Source organism: Sphaerodactylus townsendi, linkage group LG15 (assembly GCF_021028975.2).
Source record: "Sphaerodactylus townsendi isolate TG3544 linkage group LG15, MPM_Stown_v2.3, whole genome shotgun sequence".
NCBI lineage: Eukaryota > Metazoa > Chordata > Lepidosauria > Squamata > Sphaerodactylidae > Sphaerodactylus > Sphaerodactylus townsendi.
This window is the reverse complement of record NC_059439.1, coordinates 11,904,614-11,930,383: the sequence shown is the minus strand read 5'-3', so window position 1 is coordinate 11,930,383 and position 25,770 is coordinate 11,904,614. Positions and strand designations below refer to the sequence as shown.

The window sequence follows — 25,770 nt, the reverse complement described above, 5'->3', positions numbered from 1 at the left end:
GAGTCCTGGCAGGGAATGTTGAAGCCCCTCTGCAGCTTTTCTTTCCTTCCTCCCATATGGCAAGCAGGCATCCAGAACCCCAGCTGGGGAGAAATGGGTGGGGAGGAAGGTTACAGGAGAAAAAGGCAGGCGGAGAGCTCTCTCTTTCCTCCCTCCCCGACCCATTTTGCAGCATGGGAGTACAGCCAGGATTCCCAGACACGGGTCGGCTGTTGAACATTTAGTTCCAACCATAGATAATAGCTTTTTCACCCAGACATTGAAGGTGCTTTGAAAGAGGGATGTAAAGAGGCTGCAGGTAGTCAGGTGGTTCCAAATCACCATTCAGAAGCCAGGGACACGTCGTGCCTTTTGTTAGGACCAACAAAACATGGAATAGACTTTTTTCTTCTCCGGATTTCTTCATCAGGCTGATGGTTTAATGTAATAGGTGGAGGAAAAAAAAGATTCGGACCATGACCAAGTCTTGATCATGACCTGAGAGATTCTCCCCCTCCCTCCACACACACACACTTAAAAAAACTAACCTGATGCAAAGGTCTGAAACATTCAAAAGCTTGTCCTGAGTCATTTTGATTGTCCCTGACAACAAAATAAGGAGCCCCGTGGCACAGACTGGTAAGATACAATACTGCAGTCAGAGCTCTGCTCACGACCCGAGTTCGATCCCGACAGAAGTCAGTTTCAGATAGCCAGCTCAAAGTTGACTCAGCCTTCCATCCTTCTGAGGCGGGGCATATCTGCCAGAGGGACACGGGGAGTCACATATCCCTGGGCGCCACCCATTAGATTGCCCCCACACCCTTTCCGCTGAGAGACTCTCCCACCCGGCGCTCCCCCCTTTGCTGGCTGGGACCGCCGTCACCCTCCTCCACCCACTGAAGGAGCCCTTGGGACATGTGCTGGCTGCCATAAGTGGGGCGCGCGCGGGGGGGGGGTGCTTGAGCAGGTGCTGCCCCGGGCGCCATTTTCTCCCGGTATGCCTCTGTTCTGAGATCAGTAAAATGAATATGCAGCATGCTGGGGGTAGAGCGGAGATGACTGGAAGGCAATGGCCAACTACTTCATAAATAGCCTGCCTAGTCAGTGTCATGATGTGACCTCATCCATAGGTCAGTAACAACCCAGTATTTGCACAGGGGAATATTTTTACCTTTAACAACAAAATATTATGTGAGGTTTGTAGATTTTGCTTGGGATGTGCACCTACATCTCTTTTGCCGCAGGCCCGGGATAGCCTGATCCCATCCCATCTCGGAAGCTAAGTAGCATCAGTACTGGTCAGTTTTTTGACAGGAAGACCAAGGAATACCAGGGTCGTGTTCCAGTAGCATTTTCTCCTGATCTTTCGCCTGCATCTGTCACTGGCATCTTCAGAGAATCTAAAGATGCCAGCCATAGATGATCCTCTGAAGATGCAGCCACAAATGCTGGCGAAAGGTCAGGAGAAAATGCTACTGGAACACGACCATACAGTCCGGAAACCCTACAACACCCCAGTGATTCCAGCCATGAAAGCCTTCGACAGTACAACACCAGGGCTGCTAAACAGGCGGGCAAGGGACAATCACCTCTGATCTTGTCTTGCCTTGAAAACTCTACAAGATTGGAATAAATCCGTTGCAACTTGATGACGAATGAAAAAAAGTGACTTTTATTTTTAGAGGTTGCTTGGAGTGTGCACCTATCTTCCTTTTGTTGCAGGCAAGCCAGCTTTGTGGGGGTTTTTATAAAAAAAAGAAAAGCCCATAAAACCAGTTTGACCAGAGGTAATGTGTGTGCGCACGCTATGGCTAACAGAACCTCACTCAAATTGCTTCATGAAAGGACTGGTTTTTTTTAAGCTTTCCCTGGGTTAATTTTCTTTTAAAGCACACACGGAGACTCCAGTTTGGATCAGGGCCGTAATGTTTGGGCAAGACTGATGTTTGACATCTTTGCTTCATGGTTTCCTCAAAAGAAATCCACTTTGAAGATGTGAGCCACTGAGAGAGCCTGTTGTCCTTCCTTACTGGGTCTACTTCTGCATTTTTCTCTGCATGGAATTCCAGAAGTCTCAAATTAAATGGGACCATCTATTCAACATGAACCCCCTCCCTTTTTGCTCCCATATCCCAACCCAGGCCAAACTGCCATTTCCCCAGGGCAGCTGCTTTGAAGGACAATCACATTTGGACCCAGGGTCTCCAGCTGCTTCAAATTTAACCTACAAAGAAGAAGAGTTTGGACTTATACCCACTTTTCTCAGCCATAAGCAGTCTCAAAACAGCTTACAAACTCCTTCCCTTTGTCTCTGCACAACAGATGCCTTGTGAGGAAGGTGGAGCTAAGAGAACTCTGAGAGAACTGTGACTGGCCTTAGGTCACCCAGCAGGCTTTGATGGAGGAGCTGGGAAACAAACCTGGTCCACCTGAATAGAGCCCACCTGCTCCTAACCACTATATCACACTACAGTGCCAGGCAGCAAGAAGCTTGGTGATTGGCGTTCGTTCAGTGGTTTTCTCTCTGCCTCACAGGGGTGTTGTTGTGAAGATAAAATGAGGAGGGGAGGGCCATGCAGGCTTCTCCAAGCTCCTTTAAAATGTTCTAAATAAATAAGCACCCCCACATTCCCAAGGTGAATATAATGATTTAAGCCAGGAATAGGCTGCCTTTTTGTGTTGAGTGCCAACAATCCTGCAGAGTCTACCGATGAAAACATTGGTGTTCCAGTAAATGGAGGCTGGGAGAAGGGGATTATACTTGGCCGGGCACTCTGGAAGTGAACTGGGCCCCATCAGTGTCAGAGCACTGTGAGGCCGTCTCTCAGACCCTTGGGCAGAGAAGCAGCCCTTCATGCCAAACCAAATGGTTTGGCATTCCAGCGCTTGGCACACATGCCAAAACTTGCCAACCCCTGATCTAAGCCTTTTTCCAAGCCACGTACACTATATCTCCCCTAACATCCAGTGGCAATGAAGCATATGTTCACTTTCTCTGTAAACCAGCTGTTTATCTGGAAAAGATCTCAAGTTTGAGCATTTGGAGCATGAACAAATAATTCTTCCATCCCTCGTTTTCCCTCTCGTTTCCCCTAATAACAATCTTACAATCTGTTGTGATGGCTATTTTTAGGGGTTATAGAGCCAGCCGTGGTTCTCCCAAGAAACTTTCCACACGCACAACCAGTATAGCTCTGAGAAGCCTAGAATGGGTTAAAATTGGCCATTAAGAGAATTACTCCAAAGCACAAGACAACCTGTTAGGAGGCCCAGAGAACTGCAAACAGCGGGATATCTCCGCAGGTCAGGACAAAGGTGAGGCCGCTGAGATGGGGGAGAGGCCCGAGGAGAGAGTTGTGAGGGCAATGTGTTAGAGACAGGTCAGGCTTACATGGAATTAGTGAAATTGCTCCTTGGGGCCTAGGAAAGGTTTCTCTGCAGCCGGAAGATTTGGAAGAAGCAATTGTAGCTTAGCATCTGAGGCGGGAGGCAGGTGCGGGAACACCCGAAAGACAGCATTTTAATTTTTGAAATGACAGCTCACAGTTTTTGCTGTTGAATTGGCAGCATGGTTGCATGATGGGGCACTTTATGGGGGTTGCTTCCTCGTGGGGATTTTCCCTTGCCCAGATTACAGGGCGCCTCCAAATCAAGCAGGCACGTCCTTCTGGATCGGACCAGTGGTCCACCTAGTCAGGTGTCCCGTTTCGCAAGCAGCCAGTGAGTTGCCCTGGAGGATTGTCGCCAAGGGCACAGAGGCCTTTCCCTTTTGCTGCCTCCTAGCACTGGGATTATGGAGGCTCCCTTTTAGTTGCCACCATTCTGCACATGACTTGCAGGCTTCTTGGGGCTTTCCTCTTGAAGCTGGATCAAAAAGAGGGGGAAACTCCTTTGATCTGGCGCAAAGGTGGAACTGCAGATACGGGGGCCACTGGACAGAGGGGCGCAGTGCTACGTGCTGCCTTTAAAATGGCAGAGCTGAGCGTGGCACTTCCGCCAGCACCACCCCGCCCTTTTGACACTTCCTGGCTGAGCCACACTGTAGCTTTCTAGCACAGTTCACCAGGGAAAGGGAGAGGATTCCAGGCCATGGGCTGGCACAATCATCATTGCACTTTTTTGCACATGCTCAGTGAAGCAGGAGGAATGGGTGGGATGGAGCAGGGCTAGACCAGCAGCAGTGATGAACGGTGCAGGGGTGGGGTGTGTGGCCACCATGGCTGAGGTGATGTTCCTGCTCCCTCTTGATCCAGCTAGAGCAAGATGAGCAAAAAAGGCAGCTTCGTGTGCTTGTTGGTTTAAAGTTGGGGCTGCAGCTCAATGGCAGAGCATCTGCTCGGCACGCCAAAGGTCCCAGCTTCAATGCCTAGCAGTTAGAAGGATCAGGTGGAAGATGGGAAAGACCTCTGCCAGATACCCTGGAGGGCTGCTGCCGGACAGAGTAGTCAATACTGACCTGGATGAGCAAGCGGCGCAACATTCCACCCTTTAAATCCCCACCTGCCACACAGCTGATCAGCGGGCGTTCTGGATATAGGCAGTGCTTGCAGCGTTGCTAAGCAGGCGGTACTGATGGCTTAGAGTCCTCCTCCACTAGTTTTCAGGCTGTTGAGAAGCCAGCAGTGAATCAATCATTCATTCATTCATTCATTCATTCATTCATTCATTTATGGGATTTTTATACCGCCCATGGGTTGGCTACCCGGCACATTTGGGTTCAGCAGCAACTCAGGTTCCCCCAAGGGTGTTGGTTTGGACACTTTTTACTTATTTACTTACTTACTTTAAAGATAAAGGTAGTCCCTCTGTGCAACCACGAGGGCATTGCTGACCCATGGAGTGAAGCCACATGATAACGTTTACTAAGTACACTAGGTGGCTTGCTATTGCCTTCCCTAGTTGTCTATACTTCACCCCTGGTAAGCTGGGTACTCATTGTACTGACAGCAGAAGGATGGAAGGCTGAGTCAACCTTAAGGCGGCTAGCTGAAACTGCTTCCGGTCCAGTCATGAGCAGAAGTTTGACTGCAGTACTGCAGCTGACCCCTCTGCCCCATGGGGCTCCTCCTTACCCCCTGCGTTTCTCTCCAAGGGGGATCCAAAGGGGCTTACACACGGTTCTCCTCTCCTCCACTTTATTCTCACTACAACCCTGTGAGGTAGTTCAAGCAAAAACTGTGTGGCTGGCGCAGCATCGCAAAGTAGGTTTCCTGTGGCGGAGTGCGAGTTTGAACCTGGATCTCCCAGATCTTAGGCCCCTTCCACACACGCAGAATAATGCACTTTCAATCCACTTTCACAATTGTTTGCAAGTGGATTTTGCTATTCTGCACAGCTGCAAAGTGCATTGAAAGTGGATTGAAAGTGCATTATTCCGCGTGTGCGCAAGGGTAAGTCTGACAGGTTAACTGCTATGCCACCCTGGCTCTTTTGCTGGACTTCCTCTGGCTGGATTTCCCAAAGATGTTCTTAGTGCTCAAGGGAGACTGATCAAGTGTCATGTTGAACTAAGCCTAAGAAACGTTTACAGTCACCTTCCCAACATGTGTCGCAGGAAACCATCCCCAGACAAATGGCTTAATGAAGTTGTTCATCCACACCCTAAAACAGATGTTGTTGCGAATTTGTGCCAGCAGTCCCCAAACAATGGCTTTTAGTGCTCCCACTGTGTGCAGCACACAAAGCACCACACACACACTTAGAGTCCTTATGCTTTGAGGTTTTGTATGAGTAGAATTATCGGCTGGGTCTCATATATAAGAAGGATGGGGAAAACCACAAAACCTCCGTTCGTTCCACGTTTCAACCTACTTTGGTACTAAATGTTAAGGTCCACAAGAGATCTACAGCGACAAGATGCACAGAGTTTTGAGTTGGGTGGTGGGTTCCTAACTTTCTCAGCATCAGAACTGTACACACACTGGTAAAGTCCTTATAAATACCGTGGCACACGGTTTCTGTGGACTGTGAGGTCTTAAGAAATCACTCCATGTTTACCTGATGCATTTTTTTGAAACTGTGACTGAGGAGGAGCGACAGACTTGGGGCCTTGGGATCACAGCCAAGAGAGAAACAAAGTCGGATGTGGGTCGGGGAGTGATTTGTGGCTTCCCAACCACAGTTTTTTTCCAAAACTGCTCTGGGTGCGATCTTTCAGGAAGGGTTACGCCAAAGCTAGTTTGGGAAGGATTATGGTGGAGCTGGGGGAAACTCGCAAGATGGCGACTGCTGTTGTAGAGCAGGGCTTTCAAAATAATTTGTTATGAGGGCCAGATATGACATAAATGTGACTTCTTCAGGCTGGGTCTGGAAGGGGGTGGGGGTGGCTGCCTTGGCTGGTGAGCCCCCAGCAGGATTGCCAGTCCAGATCAGGTTGGGAGCAAGGGTGTGTGTGTCTGGACTGGCCAGCCCGCAGTGGGCCTGCCAGACCAGGTCAGGACTGGGAGCGGGGGGGGGGGGGGATTGCCTCAGCTGGCTCATGGGCTTAATAAGCCCTCTCAGGGAGCTTAATCCGCCCCCCAGGCTACATATTTAACACCCCTGTTCTAGAGAAACCACAACAAGAATTGTCGAAGGCTTTCACGGCCGAACTCAACTGGTTGTTGTGGACTTTCCAGGCTGTTTGGCCATGGTCTGGTAGATCTTGTTCCTAAAGTCTCACCTGCATCTGTGGCTGACATCGCCAGAGGTGTATCACAAAGAGAACACACTTCTCTCTGTGATACACCTCTGAAGATGCCAGCCACAGATTCAGACGAAACGTTCAGAACAAGATCTACCAGACCAAAAAGAATTGTTGCTTTTTAGAGTTTGCAGGGAAACAGAGCAAACCCTGCATGCGGAAACAGCCTATGTCTCCTTGGCCACCTGTTGACAGATCTGTTGGGGGAGAAACAAACCATCCCAACGTGTAAGTGGGCCCTATCCTGTCATTTCAAGCTGCGTCCATTTCCTTCAATAATGATCTCATGCTGCTCACGCGCGTGGCAGATTTTCAACAAACTGTTCATTGTGCAAATGAGGGCCCATAAGGTAGGGTTGGGGGCTGCAATGTGGCAACAATTTCACAGCGGGAATCACCTCCTACTGTACCTGATCTCTAAACTTTCTCCCAAGGAGGAATGATTGATTCTGTCACCGAGAAAGAGGCCTTGGCAATCTGTGCGGCTGGCAGGGCCTCCTGGTATTGCACAAAGGACTCTCCATGTGCATATCACTGGCCACGCCCCCAGCTGCTTCCTTTTAGGGGGGTGCTTTGCTCTCCAGACTTTACCATTCTCAGTGAGCCAGATACTAACGTGAATATTTTCCCAGGCAGTCTGAGGATGCCCTCGGTACCACAATCTCCAAGGATCCCCTGACCACCTGTAGCCAGGTAATACAGCCTTTGGCCTCCACTCTTATTCACTTCCTGCAAGTGGCTTTGGGACAGCCATTTTTAGTGCCACTTGTTTGGAGGAGATCTCACTGGAAAAGATTGTAGCTGCTTCTTCAGAGCTGTGGGAGAGCTCTTCCCCACGTCCTTCCCACCCCCACCGCAGTATTCTCCTGCCGAGCGCAAGAGCAATTAAACTCTCTCTTTCATCACCCGTGGAGTTGCCTGGTTCGCAGAGCTGTCTTATGCTGACAGCTAAGAAGATTATTCTCAAGGTCTCCGGGAAACTTAAAACCTGGCTGCTTAGGTTGGCTTGTGGACAATTAACCCACTGTTTTCCCAAACACATGCAACAAGCCAGAGGAGGAGGAGGAGTTTGGCTTCATTCCTCACTTTTCTCAACCGTAAGGAGTTTCAAATATTGGCTTACAAATGCCTTCCCTTCCTCTCTCCACAGTGGACACCTTGTGAGGTAGGTGGGGCTGAGAGAGTTCTGAGAGAACTATGATTAGCCCACAGTCACCCAGCAGGCTTCGTGTATAAGAACGGGGAAGCAAATCCAATTCACCAAGAGTCCGCTGCTCATGTGGAGGAGTTGGGAATCAAACCCAGTTCTCCAGATTAGAGTCCACCACTCCTAACCACTACACCACACTGACTCCTTAAAGTTATTTTGGTGCCTCTGGTAGAAACCACCAAGGAAAACAACAACCCATAAGCCATATGCATTCATGCAATGAGTATGAATTCATCCATACAATTCATCAGCAAGTCCTCTGGAAGAGACAGTGGTCCATTGTCCCAGACCATGTTATGTAGAGGGCGGGGCAAGAATCAGGCCTGAAAATATCTTCCTTCAGGGTCTCTCTTTTTCTGTCTGTGCTTCTCAGTGATTAACGGCAACAGGAATAGCACTCTGGAATTTGGTTGGTGTACAATAAAAACGTGAGAACCAGCGTGGCGTGGTGATTAAGAGCAGTGAACTCTGATCTGGAGAACTGAGTTCGATTCTCCACTCCTCCATATGAAACCTGTTGGGTGAACCTAAGCCAGTCACCGTTCTCTCAGAACTCTCTCAACCCATGTGGAGGCAGGCAATGGCAAACCACTTCAAAATGCCTCTAGCCATGAAAACCCTACGGGGTTGTGGTATGACAGTTGTAACTTGATGACACTTTCCACCCCCACTTTAAAGATGTGTTGAACCATGAACCCTTTTTTGGCACTAGTGGTAAAGCAGTCTTGTGCATGTGGAAATGTGCCACGGAGGCTACCCATCAGTGGCAAAACCAGTATCTCGGGAAGGTGCCACTCTGCAAAACTTCATGGTCTCAAGATGTGTTGCAGGTGCTTGGGAGAGAAGACTTCTTGTGAGAAGATGTAGAAATTCACCTGTAGAAAGCTGACAGAAGCTGCATTCTCCCTTCAGTATCTGGTCAGATCTGAATTCATCTAGATCTCTGCAGCCTTCAGAAACGGACAGGACCAGAGTAAGCGGTTTTCGTTTGTACTCAGTGAGGTTAAAAAAGGAGGGAGCCAGCTCAAAACCCTCAGCTTGCAACTCAATGCCAACTGTGCCAATCAGAGTTTTGATTGGCTGGGAAAAGGAGAGTTGGTAGCGCAGTTGCCAAGGCAGCCGGGTTGGCATTCGGTGCCAGTATGCAAATACGTAGGTGATCACAAAGCCTTTTGGGGAAAAAAGCCAAACTAGTTCTTTACTTTTGAAACAACCTGATCTCGTAAAAGACAGAAGGAACATGGTTACAGCCCTGTTTTTGGCAGATCTGCCTGTCTCCTTCTACTCTTTCTTTACTGCTTTCAGACCTCTAAAACCAAACAAAAGGATAGCTCAGAGCTGGAGAGGGTGTCAGAAAAGGAAAGGAAAATGCAAATAATCATGAAGTTTCAAACACCTTCCCTAAGAAGAAGAGTTTTAAAAGTTTTAGCTTTGAAAAATATTGATGAGTGTGGGTGAATATGATAGTGGTTTATAAAATCGTCTGGAAAGAGGTTAGTGAGGTTCTTTTTCCTCTGTTTCTCATAATACAAGAATTCAGGATCACCCAATGAAATGGATTCGTGGAATTCATTTCTTTAGTACAGAAATGGAAGACACCTCTAAATGTAAAGAAACTATTTTTTAAAATGCACAAAAAAATTTGTGTGTGTGTGTGTGAGAGAGAGAGAGAGAGAGGGGTCACAGCCAATTTATGGAGACCCCGTAGGGTTTTCAAGACAGAACAGGTAGTTTGTCATTGTTTGCCTCTGCACAGCAACCCTTATTGCTGTACATCCTATAAATTGTATTGCCGAAGGCTTTCACGGCTGGAATCACTAGGGTGTTGTAGGTTTTCCAGGTTGTATGGCCGTACTCCAATAGCATTTTCTCATGATGTTTCGCCTGCATCTGTGGCTGGCATCTTCAGAGGATCATACCTATCAACTGTAAATTGAAATTGATCCCTCTGTTTTTTAATGGCATTATTGCAGGAGGGGCTAGTCTTCCTTTCAAATAAAGAGATTGGCTCAGAACAGAGCAAACAACCTTGTTGTCATTGTGGCTGGATCTGAGCAGATATTCTTGGCTTTTGGAGGGGGCTTTTGAAGATTTAAAAATAAATATGTATCCGTAATTTAACATTAATGTGCTGTAATGATCTATGGCTATTTCAAGCTTGACCAGTATTATTATAGTGCTACAGAAAGTGCATTATCGTGCAATAGAAAATGCATGAAGACAGAAGAGGGTATGCGTGGCAATTTGCCATGGCAGCCGTCACAACGACACATTTGTAGAGCTAATAAAACGTCACTGTGAAGTAGAAGAAGAAGAGTTGGATTTATACCCCCACCCCTTTCTCTCCTATGAGGAGACTCAAAGGGGCTTACAAACTCCTTTCCCTTCCCCCCTCACAACAAACACCCTGTGAGGTGGGGAGGCTGAGAGAGCTCCAGAGAACTGTGACTAGCCCAAGGTCATCCAGCTGGCATGTGTTGGAGTGCACAAGCTAACCTAGTTCACCAGATAAGCTTCCACAGCTCAAGTGGCACAGCGGGGAGTCAAACCTCGTTCTCCAGATTAGAGTACATCTGCTCTTAACCACTAGACCACACTGGCTCCATTCAAGTACACATAAATGGAGATGTTGGGGGCGGGGGGAGGAAGGAAGGTATGCTGAAATGCGTGGCACCTCCATCTCAAGTATGCGAACCTCTGCAATCATAGCAACAATGAATTAAACAGCCTTACCATGTGGAATAGAAAATTAGCATACCAGGGTCCAAGGTTTGACCCAAACCTTGTGCTTGCTGTTTTCTACTTGCAGGGAGTTTTCTTTCAAAGAGCAGAGAACAAATCTTTTTTTCTTTTTTATAAAATGTGATTTCCCCATCTGCTGCCTGTATAGTTTGTTGTATTTTCTGGCACTGGAATTGTCATTTTTCTGTGTAGGTCAGAGCTTGGCATCAGTTGCCTTTCCCTCAGTCCTGGATGCTGCCCCGTCTCCGTCGCCAGCTGCAAACTTTCCGATTGCTTGCTGACAGACATTTGATACAGTGCCACAGATGGGAGACCTTCCAACATCTGGCTCTTTAAATCCAAAGCCAGCCTATGTGCTGTCTTTCCCTTCCACCACGACCCCCCCAGCATTCCCACCCCTGTCTACATAATTCAGGTCAGGAAGCTGTGATGGAGGAGAAGCAATATTTTAATTGGATGCTCTCCTGCCATGGGCGGAGCATCTACTGGGTTTACCAGTGTCACTGGAGATTCCAGCTGACCTAAATCTTTTCAGATATAAAACTAGTCAGAGGAGATTTATGGAGGGTCTAGTTGCCGCTTGGAAGTAATCCTCCCCGGACTAACTTGAATGCTCTGTGCCCTAATTTCAAATATGCGTAGACTGTGGTTGTGCTTGCAGTTGTGGGAAAGGGGAGCACTTCGTGCATTCTCAGTGAAGCTGTCTTCTTCATGACTGATTTACGTGCTTCAGAATATTGTTATGGAAAAAGTTGTAAAGTTATTCCCCAATGCATGTTATGCCATGTCTACTCATCTGTTTACACACATAATACACCCATGCTTTGGTGTAATAGACCATGGGGCCGTCTTGTTTCCTGCTGTAGTCAAGACAAGTAGCAAACTATGGAGAGAATCTTTTTTTTTTGTATGTTCCAATCCGCAGAAAATCAGATATCCTTCCTCGGAACAAGGAGGTTCCACTTAGGTGTCTCAGGTGATAGCTCTTGACCCTACATTTTATGACTTGATCTGTATGTTTTGTATCTTTTCTCTGGTGTAGTGGCTCAGGGTGGCAGACTCTAATCTGGAGAACTGGGCTTGATTCCCACTCCTTTACATGAGCGGTTGACCCTAATCTAGAGAACCGGGTTTGAGTCTCCGCTCCTGCATGTGAAGCCTGCTGAGTTTGTAAGCCACTTTGAAGCTCCTTACAAGAACAGGGCTAGTTCTCATCGAGGTGACAAACCAGGTTCTGGGGTGTATCACTACGGACTGCAGGGTGGGCAGAACATTTTGCTTCTGTGTTTCCAGGGGGCGGGGTGTGGTCCATGGGCCTTTCCCAATCTGTTTGCTGTAATGTAGGCTTTTGAGTATGGCGTTTGCTGCACAGAGTTCTGTTTGCTTTGTGATTTGCAGCCGGGTCAAATAGCACCCCGCCCTTTCCTGAAAGGCCCCGTCGTCTTCCAGTGGCTTCTTGTTTTTGTTAGCTTGTTTGCACGAAGAGAGCTCTCTCCTTGGGATTTGATTGTTTATTGTTCTCTCCCGCCACCCCCATCAGTTAGTGCTAGGCTCCTCCAAGGCCAGAAGTGGTTACTCCCGCTGCACTCCCACCCCAACTGACTCCCTTCACTGGCCGGCATCATTTCTTGACTCAGCTCACCCCACAAGTCAGGAGCAGAGTACTTCGGAATTGCAAGGTAGAGTTTGCCCCCTTGAAGAAGAGGAAGAGGAGGAGGAGGAGGAGTTTGGATTTATACCCCACCTTTCTCTCCTGTAAGGAGTCTCAAAGCGACTTACAAACTCCTTTCCTCTCTTCGCCCCACAACAGGCACCTTGTGAGGTAGGTGGGGCTAGGAGAGTTCTGAGAGAACTGTGACTAGGCCAAGGTCGCCCTGCAGGCTGCACGTGAAGGAGTGGGAATCAAATCTGGTTCTCAAGATTCGAGCCCATCTGCTCTTAACCACTACACCACACGGGAGCCGAGTTCAAACGGCCAGAGACAGGTATGACTTGTCGAGGGGGTGGTTTGTGGTTCCATGCAACAAACTGTGCATTTGTTGGTCCTCCATAAGCTCTCCTGGATGTCCAGTTTGCATTCTAAAGATTGCTGACCATGACGGTTTTCCCCGGGAGACGATTTCCCCTTGCATGCTCAATGCATGACCAGAGCACCCACAGGGAGTGGTTTTCCATTCTTTCCCCCCTGTCTCTTGGCTCCCACCATCTGCCCCTGTCCTGAGAAAAAGGCATTTTGCAGTCTAACCCTAACCCTGACCCGAGGGATGAGGTCTCGACAGGCAGTGGCCGGTTCTGCAGGGCCCGCAAACAGGGCAGAGAGGCCAAGGCCAATTCCTGACGCTTCCTCTGGCCACTGATATTCAGAGGTTGACTTCTTCTGAGTGTGGAGGCTCACTTTGAGCTCCCTTCCTTTCCTCCAGCTCCCCATCCCAACTCCTTGGCCCCTACGCCCGACTTTGTCTCTCTCCTGATGTTGAACATTCTTGCAATATATTGCTGAAGGCTTTTGCGGCTGGAATCAACTGGCCATTGCGGGGTTTCCCAGGCTGTGAGGCCGTGGTGACCCCCTGATGGGGTTTTCAACGCAAGAGGTGTTCAGAGGTGGTTGCCATCGCTTAACTCTGGGTAGCAACCCTAGACTTCCTTAGTGGTCTCCCACCCAAGTATCTCAGCAAGATACCCAGCAAGAATGTAGGTGTGTGGAAACGCATCTGGTTCACCAGATAAGCCTCTGCCACTCAAGTGGAGAACTGGAGAATCCACCTGCTCTTAACCACTACACCATGCTGGCTCTCTTGAGAGCCAGGGCAGAGCAGGCCACTGCCCCAGTGAGTCAGCAATAGGAAATGGCTGTACCCAAGGAACCAGTTTGAAGAAGCCAGAGAGAAGACAGTTTCCGAAAACACTGATACAAACCTAAGCTGGCTGGGGGATCATTTTCCTTACTGAAGTCTCTCCAGTAGCTGGCAGGCTATCCCTCAATAGACCACCACAGACGTGGGGCTGGTAGCTAGGTGAAGCTGAAATAATTCATTCCTGATGCCAGTTCTTAAGGCTGGCAGCTGCCTTTGTCCAAAGATGTGGTCTGTGAGCAAAGGATAGAAAGAAGCCAGAGAGGAAAAGGTGGTTCTGTCTGGATGTGAATGAGAAGACCCTGACTTATAGAAAGAACATGTGAGGAATTATCTGAATTGTGAAGGAATTATATAGCTCTCCCCACTTCTGGTCAGCTGTCATTCAGGCCAGGAAGCCGCTGAGGGCTTGGGAGAATCCAGCAATGGAGGAAATTAGACAAATGCCCAGATTTTGTGGACTTCTGGCTGGTAGAACAGATTCTCCATCCCTCAGCCTGTTTGCTAGGAGCATATAAGGCCATTGTGCCTACCTAAAGGTAAATGTAATGGGCAGTGGTGCCTAGTATGTGAATTATGGGGTGGAGTAGTAGTTTGGATTTATATCCTCCCTTTCTCTCCTGTAAGGAGACTCAAGGGGATTTACAATCTCCCCCCCCCCCCCCCCCAGCAAACACCCTGTGAGATGGGTGAGACTGACAGAGCTCCAAATAACCATGACTCGCCCAAGGTCCCCCAGCTGGCATGTGTTGGTTCACCAGATAAGCCTCCACAGCTCAAGTGGCAGAGCGGGGAATCAAACCCGGACCTCCAGATTAGAGTGCACCTTCTCTTAAGCATTATACCAAACTGGCTCATTGAACAGGGGGTCGGACTGGATGGGTTACATGGCATTTTCCAACTCAAATGTTTTTGTGATTTTTCGATGTAGGAGGGACAGCTGAGATTTCTGTTTCTGCAATCAGAGAGAAGACTCCCCTCTCCAAAACAAACAGCGGCATCCCCCCACCCTGCCCCCATATATAAGTCTCCTATGTTTAAATTTAAATGAAAAAGCCAGACCATCTTGGTAATAATCCCCCAAAACATCTGGATCTCTCCACTCCACTGCTTCCCTTTTCTGCAAATCTAATGAATTTTCCACTTGAGATTAATTTGCTGCATTAGTCTTTTCCCCCAAGGATTAATACATTATTATCCGCCTCTTGGCCCAGTGCACCGAAAGAAGGCTTTTGATGTGGCTTATGGGGGGTCCCCCTCTCTTTTCACCTGCATCCAGAATAGATTGCCAAGGAGGGGAGAAAGACATCCCCAGAGCTTCTCTCTCTGAAGCGTAGTTATTAAGGCTTGAGTGCTGGCGGATCCCTGCTTGGAGTACTGGTCTCTCTCTTTCTGTCTCTGCTTTTCCTGTAAGGTCACAATGATCTCTTGCTGCTCCGGGCTCTCTCCTCCTCTCTTTCTGCTTCCCCTCAGTTTGTCAGATGGATTATCCTGGGTCCCTCAAAATTCGTAAACCAGCAGGGCTTGAGTTCAATAACCTGGGAGTTAAACAGCTAAGAGAAGGCCAAGGACCTCCTACCTTGGATTGTTGTCCCTCCCCTGCGCACCTCTAGCACATCTGGAATGGATTGGGAGGTTCCCAGCTGTTTTACGGTGTTGGCTTGATTGAATAGAACCAAAGAAAGAGAGGAAGTTTTTATCCAGGTATCAGTCTGTTTGCATCATCCTCTGAGTCGCAGGAGGAGGGCGAGCGTTTATCCTTTTTGGCTGGGGAGATCTCTTGGAGTGTTTGCGCAGGTGGGATCACTGCCCATCCTAGCCAAAATGTGTTCTTTACATTAATTGGAACATTGTAGTGTTGATGGTGCATCTCTGACTCCTATCTCTTAAGTCTGAATGCTGATACACTATAGAGAATAAAAATCATAGGAGGGTGTTTTCATTGGCTCGTAGTAACACCCTGCCCTCCGCTGTCTTAGGGCAGATTCAAGAAAATCTCCTGTGAGCTTCTGCGTTTGCTCCCTGGAAGAAGTGGATTCCCTTGAACACAATTTGCTTAAGTGCCCTCTATATGATAAGCTTAGAGATGAAATCTTGGGGCCTAACTTGACTGAATGGGCTGGCAAAGATAATAAGTGGAAATTGAACTATTTGTTGTCAGGTAAGGACCAAAGAATTTCCAGTAATGTAGCCCTATTTTGTGTTTTAGCAAATAAATATAGGAGACCACCAGTTCTTTTAGAGGAATGTTGAAATAAGTTCTATTTTATATTTTAACCTTTTACCTTTTTGTTAAAGTTTGGAATTTGGCCTCTTGTGAATTGTTGTGTTGCTGGTTGTTAACTGTAAATAAACAAACATTCATTCATTCATTCATTCATTCATTCATTCATTCATTCATTCATTCATTCATTCATTCATTCATTCATTCATTCATTCATTCATTCATTCATTCATGCTGATACACTGAGCAGGCATTAGTTTTCTGACTTTCCATCCAATTGTGTTGTGCTGTGGATAGCTTCCTGTGTGCAGAGGTTTATAAGACTGCTGACCTACAGTTTGAACCCTGGTGGCTGTATGTTCCATTAATATTTTGTTGTATATTTACTTCATTTGTACCTTTGTCCCCAGTGGGAACCCAAAGCAGCTTACATGATTTTCCTTTCCTCTCCTTTATCATCACAACAACCCTAGGTTAGGCTGCATGTATATGACTGGCCCAAAGAACGCCCAGCAAGCTTCCGTGATGGAAGGGGAATTCGAACCTGCATCTCCAAGATCCTAGCCCAGATCTCTAAGCACTGTGCCACACCTGCTTCCACTGGTTTTGCACCTAATAGGTAGGATATATGTAAGTTGATGCTAACAGGCCTTCTCTCCTTTTGTTTTCTGTTCTTTTCCACAGAACTCCACCAACCACCATGAGAGCAGCAAAGAGACTGCCGAGGTCATCAGGTCAGAGGTGAAAGGCAAAAAATCTTCCAGCCATGGCACCAGCCACAAGGCCAAGAAGTCAGGAAGTGGGAAAAGCTCTACTGCTTTCAGCTCATCCTCATCTAGTGGCTCATTCCCACCTGCAGGTGAAGGACGGGGAGGGAAGGGGAGAACTGGTGGTTTGTGGTACATACTAAGCCAATTTCCCAGGGCCTTTTTTAGCATTGGGTTACACTGTGAAAAAGCTTAAGGCTCCAGCCCTCATGGTTGCAAGGAAGAGCTCTGGATGATAGGATGTAGGATGGTGTCCCACGTAGTTCCTTTCCCTTTTAGTGTAGCTGTTTCTTGTCAGATTGCCTCATGTACCTATAATATAGATTTATTTATTCCCCTCTTTTCTCACCAAAGGAGACCCAAATAATGTATAGTCGAAGGCTTTCACAGCCAGACTCAACTGGGTTGTGGTGAGTTTTCCGGGCTGAGTGGCCATGGTCTGGTGGATCTTGTTCCTAATGTTTCGCCTGCATCTGTGGCTGGCCTCTTCAGAGGTGTATCACAGAGGGAAGTCTGTTACACACTGTAACACACTTGAGACCCAAACAGCTTGTGCGGTCCTCCTCCCCACCGCCATTTCATCCTCACAACAACCACGCAGGGAGGTAGGGTAGACTGAGAGAGAGAGAGAATCACCCAAAGTCACTCAGCAAGCTGCTGTGACTGTGTGGGGATTTGAACCTCGGTCTCCCACATTCAAGGCAAGCACTCCATCCATCACATCTTGCTGACATCCTTGGTACTGTGTCATAAGATTTAATTTTAGGCAGAGCCCACATCCAACCTGTGTTCCATTCCTGCATTGGCTCCAGGTGGACTGACCAGTCTGGAACTGTCGTATCTGTGGGACAACCTCTTCCACTACACTCCTTGGAATAGGTTACATCAGCTACTAACAACCTACTGGAGACTCCGGCCCGAAAGTTATCTGGCTATCCTCAGCCAGGAGCAGAGCCTTTTTAGCTCTGGCCCCAGCTTGATGGAACACTCTGTCTGATGAGACCAGGGCCCTGCCACACAGTTCCGCAGGGCTTGTAAGATAAAGTTGTTCCGCCAGGCCTATGGTCGAGGGCATCAATGGGAGTCCATCTTAGTTGGCCTCCCCTCTTTTATGTTCTTGTATGTTTCTTGCATGTTTTATTATCGACTCATGGATGCAGATGGATGGCCATCACATTGTGGGAGCTGAAGTTTTAAGTTTACGTTTATTGATGTTCACCACTTTGAGCCTCACTTGACTGGGGAAAGCAGTTTAAAAATCAAATATTTATAATAAAAATAATTAAAAATCCCAAGTTTCTGGTTGGTAAGACTAAGAATGATTTTTTAAATATATATATATATTGTAATGTGGATTTTTAGGTGTTAGATTTTTAATTGCATTTTAGTTCCCGGCTTCAAGCCGGTCTAGAGAGGCAGCAAGCAAGTTCACTAAATAATTGATGATGATGATGTTATCCATTCAGTCGTTCTCGACCCTTGGAGACCCGATATGCAAGCTCTTTCCACATTTTTAGATTGCTTCCTTCAGCTGGTTGATGTTCATGCCTGTATCAGCTTTTATGGTGTCTAGCCATCGTATTCTTTGGTGTCCAGGTCTTCTCCCGTCATTGACAAGTCTGAGCATCATAGATTTTTCTAGCGAATTTGATCGCATCACATGACCAAAGTATGTAAGTCTGAGCCTGGTCATTTTCCCTTCAAGACTTCTGAGTTTGTCACCCTAGCTGTCCACGGTATGCATAGTAGCTTTTGCCAACACCATAACTCGAACGTGTCTATTCTTCTTCTGTTGGCTTTCTTTATAGTACAGCTTTCACACCCATACATGGTTATGGGGAAGATGATGGCTTAGACTAGCCTGTGCTTGGTTTTGATGCTGATGTCTCTGCTTTTCCAAATTTTATCCATGGTCATCATTGCTCTATGTCTTAATGCTATTCTCCACTTTATCTCAGGGGCTACTTCTCCATTACAGTCAATTTTTGGGCCCAGGAAGGTGAAGTCTTGGATGCACTCAATGACCTCATTGTCAATGCTAATTTAGGCCCAATCTATGCTAGCTGTCGTCATGATGTTTGTCTTCTTCACATTGAGATGGAGGCCCATTTTTCGAGTTAGTGATGCCACATGGCATCAGTCTTCCATGCCCTGCACAGATGCATTCCCCACTCTGAGCCTAGAAGGATCAGGCTAGATTATGCAAAGTTCAGTAGATTGACATGGTTTCTAAGGGAGGTTTACCTTAACAAAACTTTGACTGTTTAAAGTAAATTAATGTATATAGTTCTGCTTTAAATATATATTTGTACCACCTCTTCTCCATTGCTTATATTTGATATATTTAAAAGAAAAGAAACTTTATTCCTACCTGCCCTGCTGCTACGAGTTGTAAAAGCAAAGTTTTGTCTACTATGGATTTACTCCTACGAACACCTAAAGTCACTCTAGAGTGTGTTGTTGGCTCATCTAGCTGGGAACCACCTAGCAATACAGGCAGATGTCGCCTGACCTTCCAGGCTAGAGACAGAATTTGGGATTTTCTGCTTACAAAGTATCGCACTGAACTTCTTCCCCTCCCTCTTGATGTCCAAATTATTACAGCAGTGAGCCCTAATCTGGAGAACTGAGCTTGATTCCCCTCTCCTCCACATGAGCAGTCGGTTCTGATCTGATGAACTAGGTTCGTTTCCCCACTCCTCCATGTGAAGCCTGCTGGGTGACCGTGGGTTAGTCACAGTTCTCTCAGAACACTTCCAGCCCCACCTATCTCACAAGGTGGCTGTTGTAGGGAAGGGAAGGAGTTTGCAAGCCGCTTTGAGACTCCTTACGGTTGAGTAAAGCAGGGTATAAATCCAAACTCTTCTTCTCTCCATTTTTTCCTCATGAGATAGGTCATGCTGAGAGCATGTGACTGGCCCACGATTGCCCAGCAGCACTTCCATGGCAGAGTGGGGATTCGGACCTCAGTCTCTCAAATCTTAATCTGGCACTCTAACCACTATAACACGCTGCTCCCCCTGCAAAACGGAGATAAGAAGTGAGCTTTGTTCTGTGAAGCGTTCTGAGCATTTAGTGACGGGGATTTGTAGAGGTTGCTTTTCAAATTCCCGTGTGTTTTCGCCCTTCGGAGGCGAGAGTCACAGGGAAGGAATGCGGTCACGTGATGACGCAGGTTTCATTTGAGTATGGAGGAGGGGGATGTTGAGGAATTAAGTAGTAAAACCAAAAGCCTGACAGAAGGGAGGCCTTGAACGTCTCAACAGCAATCTCTGTCCACCATCTGGCGAACGAGAATCGCATCCAACTTTTTATCGATCAGGGTTATTCATTCCCCTTCCGCTTTCTCTGTACCTTCTGTGTTGTGGGCGGGGAGGCCAGACATCCCCAGCATGCTACCTGTGGGCGCCGGGGCACACACATACATCTTCCCAGGTGCCCACCAAATGTTTTAAGAAAACGAGTGGGGCCAGGCATGGCTTTTGCCCAGCAAAGCTTCTGATTTGGCCATTGGAGATTTGATTAGCTGTGCAGATTTTGGAAACTTTGCTTTGGCAGCAGCTGCCACCATGGACAAGGGATTTTTATAGCGTGACTGAATTTAAACTGCAGCAGCCATTTTGTGGCTGGCTCTGACTTGCGGTACACATTTTGTGGCAATAATTTTGTGCCTGCAGCCAGCACTCTAACAGAACTCCAAAGGTACCCACAGGCTCAAAAGGTTTAGGGACCCCTTGATAGACTAAGCCCTCTGCAGGGAGACGCCATTGTCCCCTACAACGGCACCAGACCTGTGAAGGGTCACCTATAGGGTGACATCACATCATGTCGTTTACTAAGCAGACTCTGTTTACGGGGTAGTTTGCCGCTGCCTTCCCGTCGCCTACACTTGAGTTGCAAGCTGGATAGTCATTTTACCAACCTCAGCCAGCGTGGTCTAGAGGTTAAGAGCAGGTGCACACTAATCTGGAGAACCGGGTTTGATTCCCCACTCTGCCACTTGAGCTGTGGAAGTGAACTAGATAAGCTTGTGCGCTCCCACACACGCCAGCTGGGTGACCTTGGGCTAGTCACAGGTTTCCGGAGTGCTCTCAGCCCCACCTACCTCACAGGGTGTTTGTTGTGAGGGGGGGGAAGGGCAAGGAGATTGTAAGCCCCTTTGAGTCTCCTACAGGAGAGAAAGGGGGGATATAAATCCAACTCTTATTCTTCTTCTCAGAAGGATTAAAAAGGCTGAGTCAATCATGAGTGGGCTACTGAGACCAACTTCTGTGGGAATTGAACAAAGTGGAGCCTTGCCCTGCTGTACTGCAGCCTACTGCTCTAACCCCACAGGGCCCTACTAGCCTCATACAAGTCATTGATAATATTGACTAATCTGAAACTTCTGACCTCCATCCTGTTTCCATCTCTGCCGTAAGGTTCAGGATTTCCCTCTGTTCCTGCTTTGCAGGTACTTCGTGCAGCTCCTTGCCCTTCTCCCAGGACTTTGTGACCTTCCCCAAGCTCGAGCAGCCGCCACCGCAGCCGCCTCCGCCCCCCGAGGAAGAGAAATACCGTAAGCCCACCTCCTCCTCCTCCTCCTCTTCCGCCCACTGCTCCCCGTTGTACGAAGGGCAGAAAGGCGACGTCTTTGAGCAGAAAGTGATCTTCTCGGGCTTCGGTTCCATCATGCGCTTTTCCACCACGGCCATCAGCCAGCAGAGGGGCCGCGATGCTTCTCCCGTGGACTACAAAGCCACGAACCCAATAGTCACCCCCGCAGGGGGCGGCAGCAGCGGTGGCAACCACAAGCGGATGCTGGCCCTCAACGTGGAAGAGGGGGAAGTCTTGAAGGAAAAAAAACACAAGGCCAGTAAGAAAAGCAAGCATGGCCCAGGGAGGCCGAAAGGTAGCAAGAACAAGGAGGTCCCAGGAGCCCAACTGGTTGGATCCACGGCAACCTCGTCTTCTCCCTTCTCCGGAGGGTCTCTGGTCAGCTCTAGTGTCGGTGGATCCTCACGGTCCTTCAGCCATGCAGCCAGCCTTCCGAGTCTCAGTCTGGAATCCCCACTTCTGGGATCAGGTAGGTACGGGTAGGAGGTGAGTCAGCTGGGTCCTGTACATTTTATGGGTTTGGCGTCTGTTGTGGAGCTCCACACCTTTGACAACTTTGCCTTCCAGCTTGTAAAGCTATAGTATTTTTGGGGCTGTTGCAGTGGGATCTTTAGCTAGTGATCAGACCCAGCTTTGAAACGGCGGGTGCAAAACATACACGCCATTTGAAGCGCACGATCAACGAGCGAATTAATCTGTGGCCTTTCTTTCTGTATTCTTTTTTTTTTGCCATCAAATTGCAGAAGACTCGTGGCTGCCCCATGGGGTTTTCAAGGCAAGAGGTGCTCAGAGATGGTTTCTCCATTGCTTGCCTCCGCATCATACCTCCGAAGTTCCATCGTGGTCTCCCTTCCAAATACTAATCAGTTTCCAAGACCTTGCAGACAAAGATTGCTGTCGGACTGAAGGACTTCTTAGAAAGGGAAATGGAAAGGGAAATGGTATCAGCCGTGGCATAGCTGCCAGAGGGACATGGGTGGTCCCATGTCCCCGGGCGCCACGTGGGGGGGCCCCCACAAAATTGCCCCTTCCTCCCACTGCCGGCCTCTCTGGGGAAATGCCCCAGGCTGTGGCCATCCGGCATTCTCACGGGCTGCAGCAAAGCACCAGGGGAGGCACCCTAGTCGTCGTTGGCCCCCGCAGCCATGTTGAGGGGCCAGGCGGGGCTAGCAGCTGTGGGGGCTGGTGACGGCTGGGGTGCCTCCCCCGGGACCTTGCTGTGGCCCAGGAGAATGTGGCCCTGCTGCTGGGAGAAAATGGCGCCCAGGCCCTGGCCTGCTCCAGTGCCCCCATGCCCCCCCACAGACCCAGCGGCAGTAAGTGGGGGGGCGGGCACTGGAGCAGGCTGGGCCCCGGGCACCATTTCCTCCCAGTACACCTCTGGGTATCGGTGAACAGTCTCCAGTAATTTAAGTATGAACTGCACACAAATTTATACTAGAATACTAGGAATCTTACTGTGAGGGCACCAGCTTTATTAGGTAATTAAATTGAGTTGTTATGTGTATTGTTATGTGTTGTATTGTTATGTGTTGTTATGTGTTGGTTTTATGATTGTATATATCAATGGTTTCCAACCTTTTTTCACTCACGTACCCCTAGGCAACCCATTTCCCTAAAATTGAACCTGTATTAGCAAACACATTACCGGGGGGAGGGGGTTGCATACTTCCAAACACTTTGGCATTTACCCGTGGGGGTATGTGTACCCCAGGTTGGGAACCACTGGTACATATAATATATATGAATACACTGTTGTTAGCCACCCTCAGCAAACTTTTATCTAGAAAGGGCGGGATGTACGTCAAATAAACTAAACGAAGCAGTGCTGTGAGCTTATTGAGCAGGGTGTATTTACGACTCGGTCTGAGACCTCTTAAAGGACTCACAACGAGCAGCATTTGAGCTTAAACCTTAAGGGTTATTTAATCAACCTGTGAGTGATCATTAATGTCAAGTTGTAACTTTTCAGTTGTGCAAGTGGGTTTTCTGATACCGACTGTCAATCTCTAAACGTTGAGGTCTTAGTGATGAAACCTGGCTGATGCTGCTTTGGTGATGGTGGAGATAAGCTTGAAATCACAGAGATAAGAAAGTCTTCCGGTTTTGCTTCTTCTTTTGACATAGGATCGTGATGTGTTCTTTGTGAAGCGGAAACCACAGCAGGCTACAGAGATTATATTTGTGCCACTGGTCTCTGAATACAGATGGAGGTTGAGTAGGATTTCTGGAAGCAGGGAGGGCCCTTTTTTGCATCACTAGCAAGAGCATTCTGTGTGTGGTGACACAAATGTGTCTGTCCCTAATGAAAAATGTTTTTCATTAGGAGCAGCGGGGGCATCGTGTTTAAGAGCAGGTGCACTCTGATCTGGAGGAACCGGGTTTGATTCCCCGCTCTGCTCCCTGAGTTGTGGAGGCTTATCTGGGGAATTCAGGTTAGCCTGTGCACTCCAACACATGCCAGCTGGGTGACCTTGGGCTAGTCACAGTTCTTCTGAGCTCTCTCAGCCCCACCTACCTCACAGGGTGTTTGTTGTGAGGGGGGAAGGGCAAGGAGTTTGTAAGCCCCTTTGAGTCTCCTATAGGAGAGAAAGGAGGGACATAAATCCAACTATTCTTCTTCTTTAACACAAGTCAGGAAGGTGTCCTGCCAGTCCCAAGTTCTGGGCCCCTTCTGCACATGCAGAATAATGCATTTTCAATCCACTTCCACAATTGTTTACAAGTGGATTTTGCTATTTCACACAGTATAATCCAGCTGCAAAGTGCCTTGAAAGTGGATTGAAAGTGCATTATTCTGCATGTCCGGAAGAGACACTGATCTATCTCTGAGTTAGGTTTTCAGGCGGTTACTGTTCTGGTTGTTACTCACCTCTAGCCCGCGTGGTGTAGTGATTAAGAGCAGGTGGATCCTAATCTGGAGAACCGTGTTTGATTCCCCACTCCTCCACCTCAGTGGCAGAGGCTTATCTGGGGAACCAGATGTGTTTGCGCACTCCTACATTCTTGCTGGGTGACCTTGGGCTAGTCACAGTTCTCTCCAAACTCTCTTAGCCCTAACTTCTTCAGAAGGTGTCTGTTGTGGGGAGAGGAAGGGAAAGAAGCATGCAAGCCACCTTGAGTCTCCTTACAGGAGAGAAAGGTGGGATATAAATCCAGACTCCTCCTCCACCTCTTCTTCATCATCTTCTTCATGCTCAGAGTCTATGTCAGTCCTCTCGATCTTGGCAACCTTTGCTGTCGTCCGCAATATGAAATGAGTTGGTTGCTAGGCATGCAGATAGGTCTGAGGTGAGTGGTGATTCACTCCATGCCTTGGCTCAAAAGGTACATTTGCCTGCTGAACACGTTCAACACAGAGTTCTCGGCATACCTTGTTACTATTGAAAAATTATGCAAAAATCAAGAAACTAGCTGGGTTCATGATTGCTCCTTATATTAAGCACCTAGATGTGCCTGAACTGCAAAGAAGCCTCATACTGATCAGACATGCGATCCTGCCAACAGTGGCCTTTATTGGCAAATACAATAAAAGACCAAGAGAAGAAAGTTTGTGTTTATGCCAGGATGGTTCTGTAGAATCCCTGGAGCATCCTATATTCAACTGTAAGAATTTAGACCAGGGAAGAAGGAAGTTAATTGATTCTATTTTATATAGAGGAATAAGAAGAGTTTGGATTTATATCCCCCCTTTCTCTCCTGCAGGAGACTCAAAGGGGCTTACAATCTCCTTGCCCTTCCCCCCTCACAACAAACACCCTGTGAGGTAGGTGGGGCTGAGAGAGCTCTGAGAAGCTGTGACTAGCCCAAGGTCACCCAGCTGGTGTGTGTGGGAGTGTACAGGCTAATCTGAATTCCCCAGATAAGCCTCCACAGCTCAGGCGGCAGAGCAGGGAATCAAACCCGGTTCTTCCAGATTAGATACACAAGCTCTTAACCTCCTACAGTAGAGACAGGAGGACTTTTCTTTCGGTATAGGTGACACGTGAAGTTGCTAAATTTGCCTGAATAATTTGTAAAAGGTATAAGGAAGGGTTTTAGCTGATGTAATAATTTATTTAATATTCTAATGGTTTAGGATTTGGGTTTGTTGATTTTATGACTTCAGTTAATCTGATGTTTTAGTGTTGGATATCGTTATGATTTTGGTCTGTGGCCACAACTGAAATCGTTCTTTCAGATGCAAAAATCACGAAACTAGCTGTGTTCGAGGAGCCTTGCTGAAAGAGAGTCGGGGGGGTGTTGCGGGCGGCTGTTTTACCTAGCTCTCTGCCGGCTTGTTTGCAGGCGCTGCTATTGAGGTCAGGGAGAGAGAGAGGACAGGCTGCTGGCGGGTGTGGATGTCATTCCGCTTTGTTCGGTTTCCTGGTGACAGCCGCCTTTTGCTGAAATGTCTTAGGGGCAGAGGAGGAGCCAGGAAAGAGAGACAGAGAATCCAGGATGTAATTATTTTCCAGGGAGGAGCCACTACAAACCACATGCCTCCCGTAATCGCAGCCTCAGGCAGTACATTTCTTTTCTCCCCTTTTCTTTCTCGCGTGTGTGCCTGTGTAAAGCGCGGTCAAGTTGCAGCCTACTTGCGGCAATCCGGTACGGTCTTCAAGACCAGAAACGAACAGAGGGGGTTTGCCACTGCCACCCTGGCATTCCTTAGTGGTCTCCCATCCAGGTCCTAACCAGGGCTGACCTTGCTTAGCTTCTGAGGTCTGACAAGA

General features: G+C 48.0%; 1 protein-coding gene across 6 annotated transcripts in view; it reads left to right on the top strand.

Annotated features, from left to right (window-relative positions):
* MLLT6 (MLLT6, PHD finger containing) overlaps positions 1-25,770 on the top strand; it is a 111,100-nt gene that overhangs the window by 60,230 nt on the left and 25,100 nt on the right. For all 6 annotated transcript variants that reach the window (XM_048517365.1, XM_048517367.1, XM_048517364.1 and 3 more), the window contains 2 exons: positions 16,377-16,551; positions 20,913-21,524. In XM_048517365.1, the coding sequence (XP_048373322.1) occupies positions 16,377-16,551; positions 20,913-21,524 (787 nt within the window). The remainder of the gene's footprint in view (positions 1-16,376; positions 16,552-20,912; positions 21,525-25,770) is intronic.